We start from the raw sequence: 19,629 nt of genomic DNA on the forward strand, positions 1-19,629 counted from the left end.
AGTGGGACGGCTGCTGGGAGGGGCACTCAGTAAACAGATGGGGGGGGTCAGTCACCCCTGGGCGAGCCTGGTGCATTGTGACAAGGGTCTACGGGGGAAATCCTGACCTTGGTGCCCCCTGCACTGCCCTACTCCCCTCCCTCATCCCCCCATGGTGCTCTCCATGCCCCTAATGGCCCCGTTGACCTTCCCAGGTCTGCGCAGGTGCAGCCGACTGAGCTGGGGCTAACGATTCAGTCTGAGGATGCTGGATCCGGATGAGAGTTCAGCTCATCCGCCGGTCGCCGGGCTGGCTCTGCCGGGTTGGGGTGTGTTCGTGCCAGCGCTGAGAGCGTTGTGTGCCCGTCACTCCAGTCAGTGGATCTGCCTGACACACGTGTGTGTGTGTGTGTGTGTGTGTGTCACTTTTCCACAATACATTCCCAGAGCAGCCCCCCACCCCCATCAGCCCAGCCGCTCCCCCCTTGGGATGCGCTCCTGCCCCAGAGTTTGGGCCCAGGTTGATGCCAGCCCGGATCCCTCCCTCCCGCCAGCAGCTGGGCTCTGCGGTGGCTCTGATCCAGCGCCCCAGGGCGATCGCACGTCTGTCTGGCGTGGAGGAGGGCAGAGACAGGGACTGTCTGCACTTTGTCTGGGGCCGCGGCTGCGGGAGTCGGGCCCTTTCCATTGCGTCAGGGGGAGAATCACCCGTTTGTCCCTGGATCATGTCTCAGCGCCAGCTTCTTCCTCCAGCGCCCCGGAGGTGGGGGGCGGCTCTAATTCCACCCCCCAGACTGACCTTGGGGGCGAGGCATCCTCGGGGCTGGGATGGTACCGATGGGGCTGTGTAAGGGGGGGGGTCTCTGACAGTCCGTGCAGGTTGGGGGGAGGGCACAACCCTCACTTAGACCGTTTCACAGCAGGGTTACTCCAGAGTGGGGCGGGAGCGCCAGCTGTGGGGGGGAGCTCCCGACAGCTCCAGATCCAGCCTCTCCCAGCAGGGGGCGCTGTGGGGAGCATGACGGGAGCTCTGGGTGGGATACTCGGGGAGGAAGGACTGAGGGTTGTACTGGGGCTGGTGGGTGGGGGGCTGCATGCGGGATTCTGGCTACGTCCCTGGGGGGGCAAAGGGGGCAGGGCCCCACGATCACGTCTCTCTGGGCAGCTCTTCGCCGGCGGGAGGATTTGAAGGATTCTCCCTCCATCCCGGCCTGGCTGGTGTTTGAGCAGCAGGGAGGGTCCTGGGGGCTCCTTGTCCCTGCATCTGATGCTGCAGCAGGCTGCTGGTATGTGTGAACGTACGTGTCTGTACCTCTGTGCCCGTGCATGAGTGTGTGGCACACGTGTGTGCCCGTGCGTGGGTGTGGGCGCACCGGTATGTACATCTGTACTTGTTCACAGACGTGAGGACACATCTGCACGTTTGTGTGCTTGCCGGAGTGTGTGTGTATGTGAACACTAGTGTGTGCGGTGTGTGTGCTTGGCGTGTGGGTAATTATCCTGCTAAGGCACTATGGGGACTCGGGGGACAATTGAGGGGCCAGACCCAGCCCAGCATGGACGCTGGGGCTGGGGCCTTGGTTTGGGGCTGTGGCGCCCCCTAGTGTCTGAGGCTGTGCAGTGCCGCTCTGTGGACACAAAGGTTCGATGGGGGCGGGGGAAGGTGTTGGGGGGCTGGCCTGGCCTTGGGGATCAGGTCCCCTGTGCTCCAGTCTAGCCCACGGTGCTGGAGACTAAAAATTGCTGTCAGGCATCGTATGAAATGAGTTTGGCCCTGCTTCCAAGCTGGGCATCAGGACTCCTGGGTTCCGTCCCAGCTCTGGGATGAGGGGAGTGGGGTCTAGAGGTTAGAGTGGGCAGTGGGACCCAGGACTCCTGGGTTCTATCCCCAGCTTGGAGGGGAGGGGAGTAGGGTCTAGTGGTTAGAGCAGGGGTAGGTGTCAGGACTCCTGGGTTCTATTCCTAGCTCTGCCCCCGCACCAATGGACCATCTCAGAAGAAAGGCCTCCAAGGGGCCAAAGCCCTTCGCCCCGGGTGGGGTGGGGTGTGTCCCAGCAAGGCTGGGGCTGCCTGGGAACAGGCCCTGCTGCTGCCCCTGTTCTAAAGAGCCCGAATAGCCAACACGTCCCCTCTCAGGGCAGGACTAAGGCTCGTGTTTGCACGGGGAGAGGACGTCACCCTCAGGACCGACTGCCCTGGGACGATGCAGCTTCTCCATCACGTGGAGTCGAACAGACGGGCTGTCCTCTCTCAAGCTCTGCGCTAGCTCCATCCCCAGCTATGGGCTGGATGCAGGAATCCCTGGGTCATTCTCTGGCCCGTGCAGTGTGAGAGGCCGAATCAGCCTGCTCCCTTCCTGGCCTGAGAATCTCTGAATTAATGGCTCGGCCTTCACTCCCCGGGGAACTGTGATGCCGTCACCTCCCCAGCTCCCTCGTCCTCCATGGAGTCTCCCCGGGGGAGATCGACCGAAGCTGAATTTCAAAGCCGCGCCCCCTTTCTAGCTCCCTTCCTAGGAAAGCACAATGGGGTTCCACAGCCCGCTGTGCTTCCCCTTTCACATCACCTCGGGCACTCGGCCCCGGGTCCTTTATCATCTGGTTCTTCGCACCCGCGTGTGGTTAATGACTCAGAGCAACAGGCTATAAATAAACACCAGCAGGAGGGGGCGGATCTGGGCCGATACCTGAGTGAAAAGCAGATCAACAGCAGCCTGTGTTGTCTTTTCACCCCCTCCCGCCCTCGGTGCTTCCCCTTTCCAGGTGGGTTTGTTCATTGCATGGACGCACTGGGTGACCTTGGGTAAGTCATTACCCCGCGCTGTGCCTCAGTTTCCCCATCCTCCCTCTGCCTATTGCCTATTGCCATGGCTCACTGTGTTTATGTGCAGCACCGAGCGTGATGAGCAGGGCTGGATTTCTGATGAGGCACAGGAGGCACGTGCCTAGGGACGCCGGCATTCTATGGGGCTCCTAAAAATTCAAACTTTGCCGCTCTCAGGTGCCAGCAGGAGGCAGGGCCGGCTGAGGGGGCGAGACCCCCACACAGCCCTATTCCTGGAGCGCTCCTCGCTCCGCCCGGCAAACAGTGTCAACTCCCAGGGGGGCCAGTGAGTGCGGGCCGGGGGGCAGGGCTTGGGAGAGTGGGTCTCTGGGGGAGTTCATGGGGCAGCTCTGGGCAGAGGGGGTGGGGGGTGCTGGGCAGTTGGTGGAGGGGGCTCTGGGCAGCACCTAAAATTTAAAAGTGGTGGGGATCCCGCGCAGCCCGTGGCAGTTAACAGCTTCCAGGCAGCAGGGGTACCCTCCAAGCCGCCTACAAGCCGGGGGCGGGGGGAGACCGCCGAGCCCTTGTGCCTGGGTGCCCCCAAAATGTAAATCCAGCCCTGACAATGGGGATTCCTGGTCTTTGTTGCTAATACACACAATAAAAGGCTCATTTGCTCTGGCCAAAAGTCCAGTTCCCAACTGGAATCAGTTAAAAATATTACCAGGGATCCCAGCTGGGGCTGATTTCCCAGAGCACCAGGTTTCTGCATTTTTAATTGCACCATCGTCAGGGCACTAACTGGCCATTGGGCCGGGATTGTCAGGACGGGGGCGGCTGGGGGTGTGTGCAGCTGAGTGGCGGTTACCATCTGCCCATGGTGCCTTATCCTGTCTCTGCCTTCCAGGGCTCTGCATCGCCCTGTGCCTGGGGGGCACCGTGGCCCAGAATAATGGCGTACAAGGTAAGGCTGATTCCTCCTGGCTAACCTTCCCCAGCGCTCCCGGCAGCCCGGGGTCTCCAGCCTCCGCCCCCTCCGGTCCCTTTCCCTTGTGGCAGGAGAGCAGAGTCAGGGTCTAGTGAGCCTGGAGCAGCCCCTGGGCGTGGGCATCTTGTGGTGGGTTTATAGAGCACGGTGGGTGCGTGCACGGGAGAGGAGAAGGCCCCTGTGTAGCCCTCCCCTTCCCTTCCCAGCCCCGTGGCCAGCAGAGAATAGACACTGGGGCCCAGGGCTCTACACTGGGGGCTGGAGTGAGGGGGGTAGATCCCCTTTGTAGCCAAGGGCCGTGTTATTGACCAGCCCGAATCAAACCCCTGATGGCTCAGACGTTAGAAGTGGCATTTGTAGGTGTCCCTCCCTTTAAAATTGGGCTGAACTGAAACCTGGGACCCATGTGCTCAGCTGGGGGCATTTGCAATCAGGACTCTGCGCCCTGAGCCCAGCTCTGCTGCAAATCCCAAGATGGGATTTGGGCAAATTCCCATTGACCCACTGGGGTCCCCCAGTGCTACACCCACTCTGCTCTGTCTGCTCCCACCCTGCTCCGTCTGCTCCCATCTCAAGCCCTGCAGCCGGCTAAGCTGCGCTGGGATCCTTCCCCTCACGCTGGTCAGAGGGACGGATCCCAGCGGAGCCCCAGACACTGGGCAGCTAAAGGATCCAGGAGCCCCCGTAGGCAGGTCACAGTCTGGGTCATGGGAGGCAGCTCAGGATCCAAACTAGCCTCGCGCCCGGACTCCGCTCTCAGTCAATCCAGAGCAGAGCCGGGCAGGAATTTCCCAAGGAACCATTTTTTGCCAGAAAATGCCGATTCGGTTCAGAGGAATGTTTGGTTTTACTCAGGATAAAATGGCGGGGGGGGGAGGGGAGATGAAATAATTTTCAAAATGAACAATTCCCGTTTTCCGGTTGGAAGCGAGGTTTCTATTTGAAATTGACGCTAATGAGAGTAACGACGACAGCAACAAAAAGGAGAAAAATTGGGTGAGATCGAAAACGTTTCACTTGAAGCGACGCCCGGCTCCAGCGGCTCGGCCTGTCTGTGCCGGGGGCTCCCCGGGGAGCCAAGGCCCCTGTGCAGCCGAGGGCAGCTTGTTGCCAGGCGGTGGATGGCATCGGAGCTGTTTGCCAGGCGCCCAGGGACGAAAATCAGCGAATGGGGCGTGTGAAAGGAGTCGATCGCACTGTGTGTGTGGGGGTGGGGAGGAGCCGCTCTGCACTGGCTGACCCTGTCCAGCTGTTCCCGCCCCTGCAGGTACCACTGAGGACTGCAGCAACCATGTGCTATGCCCAGCAAACGCCAAGTGTGTGAACAACACCCACTGCACCTGCCTGGATGGATACCAGTCACATGGGAATCACTCCTTCTTCACCGACACAACGGAGACCTGTGACGGTAACGGGGCTCCCACGTTGTCCTGGGGGGGCTGGGACAGAGCAGAGCATTAAGGGCCGGAGCAGCCAACTCCACTGACTGCAGGGCCTGTTGGGGGTGCTCAGCCCGGCTGGGAAATGAGGGGGGGCAGCAGCATGGGTGAGCGCCGCCCTCCTGGGGATCGAACCGGGGCCACCAGAGTGAGCAGCAGGAGCAGCTGCAGCAGGAGCCAGGAGTGTTGGGCTCTGTGAATTGGGCACAGGGTGGGGGGGCCCATCACACTGACCCGTCTGAACCCCAGCCTGGGCCCTAATCAGCCCCTGGATGTCCTGGGGCACAGGGGCCCCACGGGAGCAGAATGAGGCATCCCTGACTATACTTCCCCCTCCACAGCCACGCAAGGATCCAAGGAGGGAGGGGGCAGAGGAGAGGCAGCTTGTCACCCCCCCGCAACACATAGGGAGCCTGGAGCCCCTGGGGAATGTCTCCTCCCCTCCCCTCACATGGGGGATCTGGTGTTTGTAAGGCCGAACCCCCCGTACCTGGGACAGGAGGCTTGTGGGGCTGTTTCCAACATTCCAGCAGCAGAAATGGGTAACTGAGAATCAGGGCCTTAATCACTAACTGCTGAGGGCCCCGGTCACCTGGATCCCGTCACCCAGCTCAGTGGAGGGGGCTGAAGGGGGTGATACGGGGAACGTCTCCCTGCCAGTACTGTACAGAGCGTCCCCTCTTGCATTACAGATATTAACGAGTGTCTTGGGCCGAGCCCGCCAGACGGTGGACGCAACGCAAACTGCAACAACGTGGCTGGGAGTTACTACTGCAGCTGCATCCATGGCTACGAGCTCAGCTCTGGGAAAGCCAAGTTCATGAACGCGAGTGAGAACACCTGCCAGGGTGAGCTCTCCCCTGACCCCCACTGCACCCTGCTCAGTTTCTCCCCCCGCCCCATATACACACCCCTGGGCTCATTCCAGGCCTCGTGCTGCGGCAGAGGCACCCGATCCACTCACCAGGGCTGTGATCAGCCGTGACCCTCAACTGCTGCCCCAGTGCGTGGGGCCAGGATCTCCCCTACCTCGGTGTTTGGATTGGGAATAATCCCCTAGGTTCGCAGGGAGGTGCCGGGGAGACGGGTGGGGCCCTCGCTGTCCCCAGCACACAGAATCCAGGCTGCTAGTGCCCCTGAGCCTGGGAAGGGGCCTCGTGGATGGTCCACATACAGCACAGTGCGCTCTGCCCCCTATGGGCCCTGGGGAGCAGGGAATAGCCCCAGTGCAGGGCACCCCGGCCATGCCCCCAATCTGCCCCCTCCCTCAGGGCTGGGAGCAGAGCCTGTTCCAGCCCCACACTGACAGGGAGCCCCCGGGATGGGAGGGTGTTTCCTAGGGGGGCCATTATGCCCCCTTAGGCAGCCAGGGCGGCCTGACTGGAGAAGGGGCCGCGGCGTTCCAGGCCCTTGTTTGCCACGTTCAGCCGGTAGTTAGAGCTTGTATCAAGTCCTAGCCAGCCGTTCCCATGGAAACCGCCCTTTACACCCCCGTTTGCGGGGGGCAGAGCACCGGGCCCATCGAACTGGGAGAACTCAGGAGCCCATTGGTTCAAATGCTTCCCCTGGCAGAGACCTCGCCCAGCCGTTCCTGCGCCCAGCCCCCGGCCGCGTGGGATAACCCCAGCCAGTGTCCTGGGGCGGGTCTAGACACAAGAAGAAATCAGCGCCGCAGGTATCTCAGCCAGCGTCCCGGGGATTGTCCGGGGATAGCTGGTATCGGGAGCCGTGCGGAGAGAATCCCTAGGGCTTGCCCCCGGGGGGAATTGATGGTGATCGCTGTTCTCTTTGGAAGCGCACTGATTATTCCAGACCAGAGTGTCCGGATGGGGAGCGATTCCACAGGAGCTGTTCCCGTCAATTTCCCCATGGACTTAAGCCCCTAGAGACACCCAATCTCAGAGCTCCCTGCAGCTCGGAGCGAGTTTGGAAGCCGTGGGACACCCGTGTGCCCGAGGGAGGGGAGAGCTCTGGCCACACCACCGCGAACCCAGCGCATGGCGCCTCTTCTCCAGCAGACAGAGCGTCGGAACTGGGGGACAGCGCTTTGGAGCAGCAGCTGTGCTGTGGCTGGATGTGTGTACAGCGCCTGGCACCACGGGGCCCCGGCTGTGGCGCTACCCGCTATAAACATCCCAATCGCACCAGGACGGGATGGATAAGGACGCTGGAAGCTCCGTTCCCATCCCGCATGGACTCTTGGAAGCCTTCGGGGGCGGAACCCAATTGTACGTCGTTTCCGGAATAAAGCAGGTTCTGGAAACGCGGAGCCGCCTTGGTGCTGTCAGGAGAACCCACGAGTGTCGCAGGGTCGAGGGGCGGAGGAGGAGGCAGCACTTGGCAGGATGCAGCCGGTCGGTTCTTACAGGTTCAGTCTGTCCTGGAAGCAGCTCAGCCTCTGAAGAGGCAAAACCTAAGACTGAGAAACCCAAGATGCTCTTTCATAGCAGAGCCTTGAGGTGGGGGCAGGTCAGGTCATTGCAAGGCAAACTGGGCTGAGACGGAGCCGAGGACTCTGTGTTGGACAACCTTTAATACAGCTTGGGCTCAAAAACCCCATTAGTTTCTGGAACCCCATTAACTTAACCCTCAGCATTGCTAAGACTGGGAAAGGAGCTAGCATCACAAAGGAACCAGCTTGGGTCATCCGCAGGAATCAAACCCAGGCCCTGTCTGCTGAAAGTACACAGCTCAGCTGCTGGAACTAAGGGAGTAACTCCATCATAGCAGGGTGTTAGCTACTTATGGGAACCAGCCGCTAGACCAGGACAAACTTGCTCTCTCCTTCTTCCGTGGCTCTCGGCCTTCGCTAGAGGCTGGCACATGCAAGCCCGCCTCACAGGCATGGCGTAGGCCTGTTGGCTTCCAAGAGGTTTAACAATGGAGCAAAAGTTGAGTTTCCTGCCGAAGGAACAAGGGATTTTTTCCAGCCCTGATGCACTCCCGGCCGTGAGCCAGGGGACACAAAGCTCCTCTCAGTGAGGGGGAGCAGAGGGTAAAAGCTGCCTGGTGAGGCAGGGGAGACACATTCTTGGCCTTCTATGGAAGAAACAAGCTGAAAGAGACAGGTCTAGTGGGTCGGTCTGAGACAGAGACTCAGGAGACTTGGGTTCCAGTCCCAGCTCTGTTACTGCTGGGTGTCCTTGGGCAATTCCCTGCCTCCGTTTTCTCTCCCACCTCTTGTCCATTTAGACTAGAAGCTCTTTATGGCAGTGTGTGTGCAGCGCTCTGGGTGCTGCCTTTATGCAAATAACCACCGAGGGGAAGAGGTGTAGCGGGAAATAGCAAAACGCTGTCACGGGAAAGAGCGAGAAGGGGAGTCTGAGACAGAGCTGCTGGAGCACGGCCCAAGGGAAGGATCCGTGAGCGCTCTTGACTCTCCCCGCTGATTGACTTGTTTGCTGATGTCCAGGGGAAGGGGATTTTACTCACAAGGATTTCTGTGAGAAGCAGAAGCGTTATGGATAAATATCGGGGAGAGCTTAGCTTTCTTCTGTGGCCCTGCCCCTATTTCATCAAGAAGGGTCGCCATCCATCTGTCCCAAGGGATGGTGACTGATAGGCCACTGCCAGGGCCGGCTCTAGGCACCAGCAAAGCAAGCAGGTGCCTGGGGCGGTACATTTGCAGGGGCTGCAGGGATCCAGCATGGGAGCTGAGAACCAACAGGGGGCCCTGGGAGCTGTAGTTCCTTGGTTAGCTCCCTGCCTATAGAGCCAGCCCTGGAGCAGGGAAAGAACTACATTTCCCAGCATTCCCTTGGCCGCTATCAACAGGAAAGGGAGGGGGAGGGAGTGAGGTAGCTGAGACCTCATGCTGCAGCTTGCTGTGAATGGAGAGCTCACTGCTAGAACGGGGTGGCCCTGTGAACGGTAGGGATGACATATTTTAACATTCAAAAAAGAGGACACTCCACGGGGGGTAGCCCCGCCCACTATCCACTCCCTCCCTCTGCATTGGGAGGGAAATCCCGGACCTTTTGAGAGTTTTACAAATTCCTCCCGGACGGCCATTTAAAACCCCAAAAGCCGGAAATATCCATGATAATACGAACGTATGGTAGGTAACCCTACAATGGGGAACAAGTATGCCCAAGGAGTAGAAGGCTTTGGCCCAGCTATCCCCTTCAGAAGACATCCCCAGCCTGGATTAGGGGTACTGGTGTGACCCCACCTTGCAGCCCCCAAAGAAGGAAGTGGTTGGACTAAATGGACAGTGCCCCGCTCTATCTGAAGCCTAGCAAGGGAGGTACGTGGATCCCACTAGAATTTAAAATGAAAAGTAAGGGAGGGGAGGCTCTGGACCTGGGCAGCTTTAGATACAGTACCAGGCACGTAGGAAGATTTCCACTTCTGAGCCAAGGAAGCAGAAATTGACTTTTCCTTTCCAGATTTAGCTAATATTCAGAAAGGGAATCTAGCACCTGCCTTCCAGATTTGAACACCCTCAAAATTCAGGAGTGCTCAAGCTCAGTTTGGGCGGCTGTTACTTCATTTCTCCCAAATCAAATATACTGATCCACTGTAACTTGCTGTAGGAAAAGTAGGATAAAATTGAGCAAGAAATGCTTCCCAGTGGTTATTAGGACTGGAATTGCTATTTTCAACAGCCATTGCCTTTTTGTTTGTTTGTTTGTGTAAAAGGAAGTGGCTCCATATAGGTTGTATTTCCCTAGTTTGTTTATGAGGTCATGTGAGACAGTGTCAAAAGCCTCACTAACGTCAAGATATACCACGTCTACCGCTTCCCCCCATCCACAAGGTTTGTTACCCTGCCAAAGAAAGCTATCAGGTTGATTTGACAGGATTTGTTCTTGACAAATCCATGCTGACTGTTACTTATCACCTTATTATCTTCTAGGTGTTTGCAAATTGATATCGAACCTTCTAAAACTTCTGTAGCTTTGCTAGTGGCTGGCCCCAGACTTACACGCCCATTGTCTTCCTGCAGGAGAGCATTAATCTACAGACCATATACTCTGATTTCTTCTGCTGGTTTTCATGCCATTTCTTTCCAATATGCACCTCCATGTCTCTCTGCATCTTCCTTCACTTCCTCTTTCCTCTCCCCCACGAGCACTACGTCATCTGCAAAAGGCATGTGCCGGGGCCACTCTCTGGCTGCTTTCTGTTAATGCATCCAGCACCGACGTGAACAAAAAGGGGCTTAGTCCCAAGCCTCGATGTATTCCAGCTGTTACTAGAAACTGTTCCCTTTCTCCACATGAAGCTCGCGCTGTGGCAACAGCACCATCGTACATGTCCTGGACACGTCTGATATAAAAGCTTTATTCACGCAATGAGAGGTGTCAGGATCATGCCCCTGCATAAGGCAAACACCAATGTCGGTCGCCCTGCAGCGCCTGCAGAACTCACCCTCTGCCCTGGGTCTCTCTGCAGGGAAAGCGGAGCGGCAGAAGCAGCAGTTTTTGCTCTTTCTTCAATTCGACCTTAGAGATTTTGATGTCCACGTGCGGAGATGGGAGTGCGGCGTTATCACTGGAGGTGAGAGGCTCCATCCCTGGAATGTGCCCTGCAGACTAGTGCCCCTGTGTGTGCCCCAGAGCCCTGTGTGCTGCTGTGCTGGGTTAGGAGTCTCATCTGGGGGGAGGGAGCCATGTAGATACTCTTCAGAAAAGATCTGTGCCCTCCACTGCTGTGGGGGGCGGAGGTGCACCTTCTAGTGGTGTTTGTCTGTGTCTGCGCGCACATGGCCTCTAGTGGTGTGAGTGCACGTTTGTGATTGTCCACCCACATGCGCCCTCTAGTGTTCATAACTGTTGATGTTCATCAGAGGTGCTATACTGCTAACAGTTAATGGGGATTCTCCTCAGCTCATCTGTCAGTGACCTGAGTTTTTCAGGCAGCAGGATCTGGGCTCTATCCCTGCCCTGCCAGACATTTCTGAGCAGCTGCCGGATGCAGCATAGAGGCAGCCTAGGAAACTGTGGGCTTGTGACAATGTTGTTCCCTGGCTTCTGTACTGGAGGGATGGGGGAGTGGGAGCGAAGACAGTTTATGACAAAGGGTTCTAGCCCCAGTTGGCTTCAGGTGCCAGTGGGGCCCCAAGTCAGCCTCAGTGGACCCCCTTTGTAAAGGGCTCCCCCCCTGAGAGCAGTGCAGCCCCCTGAACTGGGAGAGGCTGTGATGCCCGATGCCCCCCGGGAACACACAGGACATGACACCTGAACCCCCGGACTCCTCGCTCCCAGGGCTTTTCCTTTCCTGTCCCCAGAACGCGACTCGCTCTTTCAACTCCATCCTGAACAGCACCTCCCTCTGGGATGGCGGAGACAAGGGGGACGTGGGGTTGTGCGTGACAGTCCTGCTGCAGAGCGTGGAACTGGCCGCACTGGCCACTGCGCTCCGGTCTCCGGAGAGGACAACACAGAACATAACGACAGAGTCTCTGGGTGAGGGGGGACGTGTGGCTCTCGGCGCCACCTGCTGGCTGCCGTGAGATACGGGGTTATATACTGTGCCCCAAATCCACTGGAAGTTAGAGCCTATATACCATTGTGGATGTGAGCCTGTGTTCAGTACAGACACACACCAGCACTGCCCCTGCACCAGGATTATAACCCAGCCCCGCCAGTGCTCCCAGGAACAACAGCAATGGCCGAGAAGGGTTTAAATGTAATATTTGGTATTCCACCACTAGGGGCTGCCACGCTGAGCCAGGCGCCTCCCCCCACCCCGAATACTCCCCCTTCTGGGGACGCAGCATCCCCACGGAGACACAGCCAGAATGGGGGGAGGGAATATGGGGGGTGATCAATGGAACTCGGGGGGGGGGGGGCTCCAAACTTCCCCCTCCCACAGTGCGGAAGAGCCCAGAAGCCCCCCGGCTCCAAGTGCAGTGGGAGGGGGGTGGATCTGACCCAGAATGGACAGATTCCCAGGGAAGTGGTTTCACAGCGAGGGGCTTTGTCATTCCTCACCCCCACCCCCCACAGCTATCCAGACGCGGCTCGTCACCGGGAACGGCAGCCGGGACAGTGAGGTCTTCACGCTGAGAGCTCACGAGGAGACGATGGACGTGCACTGTGATACAGTCACCGGGGCAGCCACACGAGGTACCATCCTGGGGATGGCGACACCCAGGGCCCAAACCACAGCAGAGAGCAAGTCCCAGGCACCTAACCCCAGTCTGGGTTCCCCCGTTCCTCCCTCCCTCCCCATGGATCCCCAGGCCGGGCCCTGGCCTCTGTCTCTCGCCCTGGAGTGCTCCTTGCTGGCTGAGCCAGTGGTTCTCAGGCTGTGGGCCATGGAGCTGACACCTTCGTTCCTGGCTGTCCCACAGCTTGAGCCCCGAGCAGTGAGGAGTTGGGGGCGCAGAGGGGAGACGGCTCATGAGAGGGTCTCTGGTATGAAGTGGGCCCAGAGAATGGAAAGGGCAGGGACGCACTAGTCTAGCCAGACCCCCAAATGGAGATGTGGGGACCAGGGTAACATGTACCTCAGCTGCCATATTCAGGGCCCCGAATCCTCCAGCACCAGGGGAACCTCGTCCCCAGCCAGCCCCTCTCCTGCTCTCGCTGAGAAAAACTGAATCTTCATCTCTGCATCCTGCAGCTGGACATTTCCAGCCGGACGCGTTCCTGGGGGCTCCGAGGGAGGAGGTAGCACAGTCCAGTGGTTAAACCTTAAGAGTTGTGGCCAGGATCCTGGGTTCCATTCCCAGATCTGCCCCAGACTCACTGTGACCCCTGGGCACCCGGCCGGCTCCTTCTTTGCCAGAGCGTCCCCAGCTCCCTAACGAGGGATCATCTCCTCTCCCAGCAGGTGTGGGGGCTACTGCTTTTATTTCCTACTCCACCCTGGACTCCATCATCCGTGCGAGACGTCCCAGCGAGGGAAATCGACCGGCTGGTGGGAAGCTGGAGAAGAGTCATCTCAACTCCAGGGTGGTGAGTGGGGCCGTCGGAGACGGGAGACCCATTCACCTCTCCAGACCCGCACACTTCACCCTGCGCCACAGACAGGTGCGTGGAGGGAGATCCCCTCGCTTTGCTCCGTATCTGGGGCTCCAGAGGGGCCTATAGAAGGCACCATCTCCTGCCGGGCATTTGGACCGTGCTGCCTTTCTGGCTATCGATGGTCCTGAGAAGCGGCGGCCTCCTTATTCCTGATGCACTGGGGCTGTGTTACTGGAGGAGGTTACCGGGGTTGCACCACGACACATGGCTGTGGCAAAGTTTGCAGGTGATACTAAACTGCTCAAGATAGGTAGGACCAAAGCAGACTGTGAAGAACTTCAAAAAGATCTCACAACACTAAGTGATTGGGCAACAAAATGGCAAATGAAATGTAATGTGGATAAATGTAAAGTAATGCACATTGGAAAAAATAACCCCAACTATACATACAATATGATGGGGGCTAATTTAGCTACAACAAGTCAGGAAAAAGATCTTGGAGTCATCGTGGATAGACGTCCACGCAGTGTGCAGAGGCGTTCAAAAAAGCAAACAGGATGTTAGGAATCATTAAAAAGGGGATAGAGAGTAAGACGGAGAATCTCTTATTGCCCTTATATAAATCGATGGTACACCCACATCTTGAATACTGCGTACAGATGTGGTCTCCTCATCTCAAAAAAGATATAGTGGCACTAGAAAAGGTTCAGAGAAGGGCAACTAAAATGATTAGGGGTTTGGAACGGGTCCCATATGAGGAGAAATTAAAGAGGCTAGGACTTTTCAGCTTGGAAAAGAGGAGACTAAGGGGGGATATGATAGAGGTATATAAAATCATGAGTGATGTGGAGAAAGTAGATAAGGAAAAGTTATTTACTTATTCCCTTAATACAAAAACTAGGGGTCATCAAATGAAATTAATTGGCAGCAGGTTTAAAAGAAATAAAAGGAAGTTCTTCTTCACACAGCGCACAGTCAACTTGTGGAACTCCTTGCCTGAGGAGGTTGTGAAGGCTAGGACTATAACAGTATTTAAAAGAGAACTGGATAAATTCATGGAGGTTAAGTCCATTAATGGCTATTAGCCAGGATGGGTAAGCAATGGTGTCCCTAGCCTCTGTTTGTCAGAGGGTGGAGATGGATGGCAGGAGAGAGATCACTTGATCATTACCTGTTAGGTTCACTCCCTCTGGGGCACCTGGCATTGGCCACTGTCGGTAGACAGGATACTGGGCTAGATGGACCTTTGATCTGACCCAGTACGGCCGTTCTTATGTTCTTATGAGCTGGAATAACTGGAAAGCCACTTTCTGTAGATAGTGGTGTTCAAGAAATCATTATGAAACACTTTGATACAGTAATGAAGTGGTTAGGGTGCATATGTGTATATGTGCACACAGCACTGCCCTCTGCTGGATGCAGTCAGAACTGCTCAGCCATGTGCCACGTTCCTTATAGTGCTAACAGCTAGCAAGGGTTTATTTCCCTTCTGCTCCAACAGCAGGGCCTGTGCTTTTGCAGCAGCAGGATCTGTGTTCTCTCTCCGCTGTCACCGGGATGGCCCCAGTGCGCACTGGGGGCTGCGTGGGGAGAGCCATGGAGCTGTAGGTGACCTCGGGTTTGCTGTAGACGTGTGATAACAGAAACGATGTTCTGTGGTCCCGTGAGGATGTTTCTGTTGTGTTTCCAGGCCAAAAAAGAGGAGGACGAGGCTCTCTGTGTCTACTGGAAAGTAGTGGCCGAGAGCGGCAGCTGGTCTCCGGACGGCTGCACCGCCGTGCACACGAACAGCACTCACACCACCTGCAGCTGTGACCATCTCTCCAGCTTCGCCGTCCTAATGGCTCCCACCACAGTGACGGTATCTCTCCGTGAGACTTGATCACGGGGCTGGACCCTGAGCTCCGCACTCAGCCGTGGGCAAAGCTCTCCCTGGAGCCACTGGAGGCTTTGCTGGGGAAAAGGCTGAGTCGGAGCCGAGGGGGCTGGGCTGGGGTCACTGGTCATTCTCCCTTTGCTGTGTTACAGGAGAGTTACCCACTGACCATCATCACCTATGTGGGACTGACCCTCTCCCTGCTGTGCCTCTTGCTCGCCATCCTCACCTTCCTCCTGTGCCGCTCCATCCGCAACGTCAGCACCTCCCTCCACCTGCAGCTCTGCCTCTGCCTCTTCCTGGCCAACCTGCTCTTCCTCACCACGGTGACACGCACCGGCAGTCAGGTACGGCCTGATTCTCCCCTGCTCTGTTCCTCCACTCGTAGTAGGGCTGGGGTGTGTGGCTTTGAACCCCTTTGTGCTCCCTGGACTCTGGGATGGGCAGGAAAAGGGGGATTCCTAGGGGGATATTTCCACCCCCTGTTAGGCCCCTTCACACTGGGCACAGTGGTCTGAGTGTCCCCATCCCCTGGAGTTCAGCCAGTTCTATCCATATGTCACATTCTCCCTGTGCCTCAATTCCTCTCCTACGTGACTTGCCCATGGTCACCCAGGGACTCTGTGGTAGGACTGGGAACAAAACCTGGATCCCCTGAGCCCTGCTCCCCTGCTGTAACCACTAATCTCTGCTCCCTTCCTGCATCAGCAATGTGCACCCGCAGCACCCTCCATAGACTGAGGAACCTGCCATCTCTGGGTCATGGAGCGCTATAACTGGAGAGCTGTGCTAACTATAATCCCAGTGTGACACCCCCCCCCCCCCCCCCCCCCCCCCCCCCCCCCCCCGGCAGGTCTCCCCCATACTCAGCATTTCCCTTCCCCACCGCAGTGTCCCTGGGCTCTCTGTCTCCCCCAGGTGGCGTGTGCTGTCATTGCTGGGCTCCTACACTTCCTCTTCCTGGCCTGCTTCAGCTGGATGTTCCTGGAGGGGCTGCACCTCTTCCTCACCGTCAGGAACCTGAAGGTTGTGAATTACACCAGCGCCGGCCGGTTCAAGAAGAGATTCATGTACCCGTTCGGCTACGGCTTCCCAGCCCTGGTGGTGGCGATTTCTGCAGCTGTGAATCCTGACGGCTACGGAACTTCCAAACAGTACGTGCAGCGCCCATCCCGAAGGGGAGCTGGGATGGGGCTTCCATGCGCTTGTCCGGCTCACCCCAGGTCTGACTTGGACCTAGATTTCCCTGCTCACCCTGCCTGGGAGCTGAATGTCCCCCTGGGACCCTTCCCATCCCCAGGGACACTAAGCTGCCCCGAGTGCTGTAGTTGAGTTGCCCACCGGTCAGACATCTACACTCCTCACCCCACTGATGATGTGGAAGAACAAGTTAGAAAGATCCCAGCTTGACTCCCATGTCCCAGGCTGGGTTTGTGGAGCTGGTGAGTAGGAAACAAATGCACCTTCTTCCTGTGTGCAAATCCCTGAGGATCCCCTCTCTAAAGTGAGCGACTTCATCAAAACAGGGTATGGCGTGTTCTAGACACCCCAGGCTAGATCCTCTTCTGGTGTAAATCAGGGCAGCTCCACTTCCTTCAGTGCAGCGAGGCCAATGTCCATCCGCTGCATGTCTGGCCCTCCAGCAATACTGCGCCCATCCACCAGAAAGGGTCATTTGAGGAGGTGGAAGAGGAAGTGGGGGCTGAAAGCAGGAGATGCTGAGGTACATGGGAAGGGCTGTTTACCTGTTGCCCGCAAGAGAGTCGGCCATGTCACAGGCAGGCTGAGATCCATCTCGCTTTTGAGAGCCAGCTGCCCTGTGACACCCCCTCTCTGCCCCCGGGGCTGAAAAAGGGCAGTAATCCCATTAACGTCACCTTCTTCCTCCCTGCCTGTAGCTGCTGGCTAAGCCTGGAGAGCGGCTTTCGTTGGAGCTTCCTGGGTCCAGTCTGTGCCATAATCCTGGTGGGTACCTCACAGAACCACAGGGCCCCATTCTCCTCTCACCTCTGTGACCCCATTGATTTCAGTGAAGCAGGGAGGAGAATGTGTCCCATAAAACACAAGGAAAGACTTAGTTAGTTCCCACCTGGCTCATCTGCTGTGGTCAGTCCCGGGATGAGTCCCTGTGCTGTATCCCCAGGCCTACAGCCTTTACTCAGGCACAGCTCCCATGGACGTCAGTAGGAGTTTTGCCAAGTGAAGACAGAAGAGTTTGGCCTAGTCTAGTTAATGAGGAAGGGAGAGGGCTGCACTCTGCAGTGGTTTTTGTAGGGGGGGGAAACAAATGTCCCTACATATTCCTCCCTACCCCCTGGGGAAGTTGGGGGGGGTGGGGCGGGGGCAGGGAATTTGTTACAGTCTGGAAGTGGCAGGAAGTATTCTAGAGGCAGGATTTGGAATCTCTGAGCCAGATCCTGCTCTCAGTTACACCAGTGTAAACCCAAAATAACTCCTGACTCCACTGGAGAGGCTCCATATTTAACTCTGAGCAGCATCTGGCCTCTGTGATCCCATTGATCCATCTCAGCCCTGGCTGTGCTGTCAGCTCCACGCATGGGGAGGGACCGAGAGCTGCCAGGGGATATTACAGGAGAGGGGATGATTCCCACCAGAAATGAGCAGTCCCCGGTTATGCAGTCTTCGGATCGGTCCCCTGGGATCGGTCTCTGCCTCAGCTGGAGTCACCGGCCCCAGATGGGATGTTTTACGGGAAATATTTCCCACTCTTCCCATAGATAAATATAACGTTCTTTGCCCTGACCCTGTGGATCCTGAGAAACAGACTCTCCTCCCTCAATGCAGATGTGTCCACCCTCAGAGACCACAGGTGAGACGGCAACAAAACAATCCTGGAGGGTCAGATGCCTTGGTTTGGAGGGTCCTTGGTACTGGGAGGGTGTGAGGGATTGCAGGAGGGGAACAGCATATCTAGGATCCATTGGAACGAATTCCCATAGTGTTTGCATTCATAGTAGCTCTGTCCCAAACAGGAAAGCCAGGGATGGTAGCTCCACCCCACTCTGCCCAGATCCTCCTGACCCAATTGCTCTCCATAGGGTTATTGTAACGGGATCTCTCCATCTGCCTTTATCCAGGTTACTGACCTTTAAAGCCATCACCCAGCTCTTCATTCTGGGCTGCACATGGAGCCTTGGTCTGCTACAAGTCGGCCCAGCAGCCATGGTCATGGCGTATTTATTCACCATCGTCAACAGCCTGCAGGGAGCCTTCATCTTCCTGGTGCACTGTCTCCTCAATCGCCAGGTAATGCCCACGGCCCGTCAGCGCCCACCCAGCACCTTCACCGGACTTGCGGTGGCCATCTCTGATGTTCTCAGAGTTAGTTACATAGTGCAGTGACCTTGTCCCTCGCTCTCCAGGTGAGAGAGGAGTACAGGAGATGGAGCAAGGGATTCCGAATGTTCAGTATGAAATCTCAGACATCCGATCTATCCATGTCTGCTGTCCCCACCACCAGCACCAAGACGGTAAGAGGTTCTCTGCTCTGTTCCAGTACCAGCCTGTGACAGTCATCTCTAGCTGGGTCTCATCACTGCTGTAAAGGTGCTTTGCCCCCCGAATGATGCAGGATTGGTTATGAGCCAGTTGGGAACGTCACTGCAAGTGTTAGTGAGGGTCGGTCACTATCCAGGAGTATCCTAGATGTCTTAGGCACCAGAACAGAATGCCCTGTCCTAACACCTCCGTGTTCCCTTCCCTTGGCTCTCCTGAGAGCTCCAGGGGTCACTCACTGTGGGCTAGGCAGGCATTGGCTCTTGCAGTGTATTGATCTGAATAGATCAGATTGTCCCCTGGGATTGAAACCTTGTCAGTGCAGACGGATCATCCCCACTGAGCAGTCAGCACGGTGAAGAATTTCCCTTGGCTCCATTATCCCTGTGGGTCAGGATCCAGGGGCTTTGTGTTGCCTCCCAGAGACAACCCACCAGTTGGCACATTACGCTCTCAGTGGCCTTGGAACCTATTGTCATTTTTCTGCTTTTCTTGCCAGGAGTAACCCTTCTGCCAGGCGGAGTCGGCAGCAACCAGGGCCGGGTTCAATACCTCGGGGTTCCAATACAAAACCGAACCGGCTGGAGCCCCCTGTGATGTTAAGCTCCATATGTTTTATGGAAATATGCTCATGAATATGTTATAACTGGAATATGCTTTATGCTAAATACCCCTTGTATGGAATCTTTAGAAAGCTTGTAATCTGCTAAGTGTGTTCATCCTGTTTGTTTGCATGTATTATTTGGGTGAGTGGGAGCTCCGAGGTCCCCTGCTCCCCACGGCAGCTGAGCGGTTGTGGGGGGTCCCACCGCCTGCAGCAGCAGGGAGCTCCGGTTCCCCGCCACCTGCGGCAAGTGGGAGGTCTAGGGTCCCCCACTGCCCACGGGGGATGGGCTGCCGCAGGGCCTTCTCATCCCTCCCACAGCGGCTGAGAGCTCAAGGGGGTCCCCGCTCTTCCCGCCGTGGCTGGGCAACTGCAGGGCGTCCCCCACTACCAGCCGCAGGGCAGCCGGGGATGCTTGGTAGTGGAGACGGCCTTCCCCGTCCACGCCGCAACCCCCTTCCACGGCGTCAAAATGATCAGCATCGCAGCTGAGCCCCTCAGGGAGGAAACAGGCCCGGGTAGCGGGGCCTTACCAGGTGGGGCCCAGT

The 19,629-nt window shown here is 57.1% G+C and overlaps 1 protein-coding gene across 1 annotated transcript; it reads left to right on the forward strand.

Annotated features, from left to right (window-relative positions):
- Positions 1–3,649: 3,649 nt before the first annotated feature.
- On the forward strand, positions 3,650–18,491 carry LOC112125038 (adhesion G protein-coupled receptor E3-like; the record flags this gene model as incomplete). The annotated part of the gene is made up of 15 exons (XM_029914002.1): positions 3,650–3,706; positions 4,998–5,138; positions 5,862–6,017; positions 6,742–6,844; positions 10,527–10,671; positions 11,402–11,579; positions 12,123–12,242; positions 12,952–13,151; positions 14,776–14,946; positions 15,114–15,308; positions 15,880–16,115; positions 16,860–16,926; positions 17,700–17,791; positions 18,060–18,228; positions 18,345–18,491. Coding segments are annotated over 15 exons (2,177 nt in total), but the record flags the coding sequence as incomplete, so codon positions are not given.
- Positions 18,492–19,629: the final 1,138 nt, after the last annotated feature.

Source organism: Terrapene carolina, unplaced genomic scaffold (genome assembly GCF_002925995.2).
Source record: "Terrapene carolina triunguis isolate 2854851 unplaced genomic scaffold, T_m_triunguis-2.0 Scaffold25455, whole genome shotgun sequence".
Taxonomy (NCBI): domain Eukaryota; kingdom Metazoa; phylum Chordata; order Testudines; family Emydidae; genus Terrapene; species Terrapene triunguis.